General features: G+C 43.8%; 1 protein-coding gene across 1 annotated transcript in view; it reads left to right on the top strand.

The window, feature by feature from the left end:
• The window catches only part of FLT1 (fms-related tyrosine kinase 1), a 183,446-nt gene that overhangs the window by 132,913 nt on the left and 45,022 nt on the right, over positions 1 to 5,511 (top strand). The window contains exon 16 of the mRNA XM_006832043.1: positions 4,939 to 5,045. Coding sequence (XP_006832106.1) covers positions 4,939 to 5,045 — 107 coding nt within the window. The remainder of the gene's footprint in view (positions 1 to 4,938; positions 5,046 to 5,511) is intronic.

Genomic DNA, 5,511 nt, shown 5'->3' with positions numbered 1-5,511 from the left:
AGTTTTGAACCGCTGACCTTAATGTTCGCAGCCCGATTCGTAACCACTACGCTACCAGAGCTCCATATATATATATGTCTAATAAGGGCTTGTTGTTGTTATTGTTAGATGCCATCGAGTTGGTGCCTACTCATAACAATCCTGTGCACAACAGAATGAAATACTGCTCGATCCTGGGCCAACCTCACAATTGTTGCCATGCTTGAGCCCATCAATGTTGCCACTTGGCCAATCCATCTCCCTGGGGGTCTCCCTGTTTTTCTCTGACCCTCCACCTTACCAAACATGATATCCTTCTCCAGCGACTGATCCCTCTTGACAATATGTCCGAATATGATAAAGGCTTAATAACTAGAATATAAAGAACTCCCAACAACAGCAAAAAAATAACAAACAAGCCAATTAAAATACGGATATTCCACCAAAGAAAATATACAAATGGCCAAGAAGCAAATGAAAAGATGCCGCATGTCATTCGTCATTGGAAATGCAAATCAAATCCACAGTGAGAGGCCATGTCACACCTGCTAGGGTGGTTGGTTATCATCGGAAAATAAGTGTCAACAAAGAGGTGGAGACATTGGAACCTTCACTTGCTGTTGTTGGGAATGCAAAACAACACAGCTACTGTGGAACCCATGCCTGACATCATGTTCCTGCCAGGTACAGAGAAAGCTGTCACCATCATCAGAAAGACACAGGACAAGGGCAGAACTGCAGCTCTGCAGACATTAGACAAGGCATACAACCCTTTAGCACCTAAGTCATCTTCTGGCTTCACCAGCTTCCCTTCCCCAAGGGGGCTGGTATGACGGATGTCTGCAAGGGGAATCCACATGGAACACTGTGTACAACAGGGTCAGTGCTCTGAAATAAAGGTCCCACCACGATCAGGATCCATATGCACACAAACTCTTACTTCGCCCCGATGCTGGACTTGTACATGCATCCTGTGAACGAGTGTCTCTGAGACCCAGCATCAATTCCTAGTTATTTCCACATATCACCACATAATGGCCCCCTGCTTCCTCAGCTCAGCCATGTGCAGCTGTGTTGCCTCATGCTCTGAGCTCACCACCAGGTTGAAATTGACTCTTGTCAGGCCTGCTCGTGGCTATCTGACCTCTGAGAAAATATCCCAGGGCATTCTAAGAAGAGATGCTGGCGACTTCAGTTGAAGACTTTTTAAATAGTGATGGAGTTTGAGCTATGGGATGGATTGAGAGGTAACTGGATGCAGCTCTTGTCTTCGTGAACATGAACCTCCTTAACCATGACACCAGAGAGCTGGTTGGTGCCTGGCTACTATTACTGAACATTTTGATCAAGGACCCAAGTGATGAATCCGAATCTAAAGAGAAAAACAATTCAATTCTTATAGAATTCAGACTTACTGGAGTCTCTGAGACTGCAGGGTCCCTGAATCTATTGCTCTGAGAAAATCTTTCCCGAATGTCACCTTCAAACTAAATAACTGAATAAAGAATGTATATCACGAGCACCTAGCTCTCTTTTAAAGAAATATCTGCATGAGCTCAACTTGTCAGCATACTCTTAAAACACAGACAAGTATGGGGGGCAATGAGTCCAAGTCATTGGGGGTGAAACAGTCTGGGTAGAGGCCACGAAAGTGGTAACACACTGTGAAGTGAAGCGTGTGTTGTTTGAAGTACCATCAAGTTAGATCCAACTTCTAGTGACCCAAATAGAATGAAACACTGCCCAATCTTGTGCCAACCTCAACCATTCCTCTGTTTAAATCCATTGCTGAAGCCACTGTGCCAATCCATCTCATTGGGGGTCTTCCTCTGTATTGCTGACCCTCTACTTTACCAAGCATGAAGCCCTTCTCCAGGGACTGGTCCCTCCTAATAACATGTCTGAAGAAAATGAGACTAAGTCTCCCTATCTTCGCTTCTAAGGAAACTTCGGGTGGTGCTTCTCAAGCACAGATCTGTTGATACTTCTGGAAGTCTATGGTATGTATAGTTCATTTCTTCACCAAAACCATGATTCAAAGGCATCAGTTCTTCTTCAGTCCTCCTCCTTCAATATCCAGCTTTTGCATGTGTATGAGGCACGTGGAAAAACCATAGCTTGTTGGGTCAGCATGGACCCAGTGTTATTGAACTGTACATACACAACTGATGAATAGGTGTATGTCCTGTGGTACATATATTTTCACCAAAGTTATCATTACAAAGTGTTTTTAATGAGAGAGCTAGGGCATAGATAGTATAATAGATACTCTCAAATTATCATCATTATTTTCAGTGAGCATTAGTATAGTCAAATATTTCTTTCTTTCCCTCTTAGTAAATTTTCAACTTGAAGATTTTTTTTTTTTCAATCTATCATACGATTCCTTAAATATGTAAGTCTTTACACACAAACACATTGGGTCCCACTGGAAGGAATGTTGCTTGAGTAAGGCCTATGGAATTAGACTTTGGGGGTCAGCTTCCTGCCCGTGGAATGCAGTGGGAAAGTTCTCACAATCAGAGGGGGCCTCTCTCAGGACATTCCATCAGGGAAGCATCTGCAGAGACTTTCTGCAGGCTGTGTCTCTCGATGCTATCGCTGTCTCCAACCACCAAAGGCCACTGTGCCTCTCAACAGGTCCCAGTCAGATTCCACAAGGAAGATTTGCAGCATCAGCAAGGATGTGTGTATGTGTGTGTGTGTGTGTGTGTGTTCAAGGCAGCATCAGATCTCACACTGTAGAGGAGGAAATCCAAACTCCAAACTTAAGCTTACAGTACGAAGGGGCTTCAAAAAGTTCGTGAAAATTTGTCAGTATCTTTTCATTCCATTTTCCACAAACTTTTTGAATCTGTCCCATCTTGGGGATGTTTACTGAGAATGAAGCTTATCATACTTTGAGACATTTTCAGCAAAATCGTTGCAGTTCGGAAAGACACCATCGTAATCTGAAAGAGTAGCAGGATTCATCCTTCCAACAACTACTTTTAGGATGCCTATGACATGCCAGTGGAGCTCTGGTAAAGTAGTGGTTACGAATCGGGCTGCGAACCTTAAGGTCAGCTGTTCGAAACTACCAGCCGCTCTGCGGGAGAAAGATGAGGCTTTCTACTCCTGTAAAGATTTACACCCTCGGAAACCCTGTACAGGGTCGCTATGGGTCAGAACCGACTCGATGGCACTTAACAACAACAACAGCATGACATGCCAGCAGTCTTTTAAGCAATGGAGATGTCATTGTGAACAAGAGAACCAATATCCAACCTTCTGTTTCACAGAACTTTGAACATACACCTCAGTTCAGAATTGAATATGTAATCAAGAGTTAATTTTCAGACCTTATCAAGAATTCTTACAGCTCAACTAAAAAAACAACAAAGACCCCCAACTGAAAACTGGGCATGTCACCAAAGAAGATATACAAATGGCCAATAAGCATATGAAAGGATGATAAATGCCCATAGTAGTTGGGGAAATGCAAATCAAAACCATAATGAGGTTTTTGTTGTTGTTAGGTTGTTAGGTTGATACTGACTCACAGTGACCGTTACGCACAACAGACTGAAAGAAACTGTGCCCGGTCCAGCGGCAACCTTCTCAGCCTTCCTCTCAGCTGAGCAAAATCCATTTCAAATATGACCTTCCCCACAAAGCACATTTCCTGAATGTCCTCCAAGGCCCGTCTTTTTTCATTTCGTTGTGTTTGCCTAAGTCTCTTGGTTGGGAGAAAGATGAGGTTTTCTGCTCTCATGTAAAGATTTATAGTCTTGGAAACTATATGCAGAGTTGCTCTGAGTCAGAACCAACTCAACGGCACCTAATAGCAACAGCAATACCCTTGTAAGGGAATGTGCGCATGAGTGTGGGAATTTTCCCTCACTCCTCTTCCTACCTCCTCCAGCCCCTAATCTTGCCTGTCATAGGGACTTACCGCATCTTTACTGAATTAAAACGGTGTCCACAGATGATGTGTTTACCCATGAAATGGAGATCCGAATGCCACCAACCACCTAGGATAGAGCTCAACAGAGGTTCATAATATGCACATGATCATTCTAGAAAGCTTCACTTGCTCTTGGCCCAACATAATATGTCTGTCTCCCTCTAATAAAGTTGAAGAATAAGGGCATGACTCTAACTAAAATCCTTGGAAAATTGCCTCCCTGGAACTCACTAAGTAGGAAGCTCACCTCATGATTCCTTTGCGGACCCCAGAGATTTTTCTCTTTTTTGATCTTGGAGGAACAATGCTCAACTTTTGATCTCGGGGACTCTGGGGAATGAACACAAAGACTGTAACTTAGTCCCCTTCTCATCTGTCTGTCCACCAGCTGTGCGCTGATGTGTTTGGAAACAGAGCCCTGGACACGGGAGCGGGAGGAAGGCAATTTGGATGGGTCACTCCAAAAGGAGTAAAGTGATACTTGTGACTGTCCTTGAGTCATATTTTAATTTTTAAAATCTACTTTGAAGAATTTGGTGAGCCCCAAAGGAGTCCTTTTATGTCATTTTTGGTGTTACTGTTTTATTTTTCTTTAGAATTTTCCTCTAAGTTCCACTAGGAAAATCGCACTGAATCCAGATTTACCACCTTGAATGGGCTTTTGTTTCTTCCCTAATTTGTTCCCCCATTTTTAACATTTCTAATTTCTCCTCTGACTCCTAATGGGTTCTCTCTGGGATCACCAGGTGTGCAGACACAGCCACCAATGTGTGTGGACTCTCTTGGGCTGTAAGTTTTGAGTTCCTAAAGAGAGCTTGTGTTGTTAGGTGTGGGACCCCTTGGCTCCACACAGCAGACTAGCCCTGTCCCCCAGGATGGTGTTTGTGCCTTGCAGGGTCGAGTCTGACGCTGATGGCCCAGCTAGAGGCATTGGGTATCTTCTAGAAAGCCACAAGTATCCTGGGTTTGAGAATTTCTTTCTGATTCCTATCTTGATGCTCTTCTCTCTGCAGGAACCTCGGATAAGTCGAATCTGGAACTGATCACTCTGACGTGTACATGTGTGGCAGCAACTCTCTTCTGGCTCCTACTGACTCTCTTTATCCGAAAATTGAAAAGGGTAAGAATGCCCCAGGTTCCTCTCTGGGCTCCTTTTGACAGGATACGTGGCACTGCTTGGTCTGATGCCTACAACAGGTGCAAAACCGACACTAGGTTTTCTTCGACCCCTTCTCTCATTCTTCTCTCTGAACTGAGAGACACTGAAATGGAGCCATCCAAAGGTCTCTCTGCTGCCATGTGGAGCATTCAGAAGAATTTTATAACAATAACCACATGAATAGATCACAGGGGCAGAGGAGATACGTGTGAGGGGGCTTCCAAACGTCCATGGGAAAATGAAGTTGAAAGACAATGGAATTTTCCACTAATTTTTCAATGCCCCCTTGTATTTTTTATATTTATATATATCTATCTATATCTAAAGGAGCTCTGGTAGCGTAGTGGTTACGAATCGGGCTGCGAACCTTAAGGTCAGTGGTTCGAAACTACCAGCTGCACCACGGGAGAAAGATGAGGCTTTCTAC

The sequence above is a fragment of the Chrysochloris asiatica genome, unplaced genomic scaffold (assembly GCF_000296735.1).
Source record: "Chrysochloris asiatica unplaced genomic scaffold, ChrAsi1.0 scaffold00005, whole genome shotgun sequence".
NCBI lineage: Eukaryota > Metazoa > Chordata > Mammalia > Afrosoricida > Chrysochloridae > Chrysochloris > Chrysochloris asiatica.
Note: the sequence above shows the minus strand (reverse complement) of the source record. Positions and strands in the feature narration are given on the sequence as shown.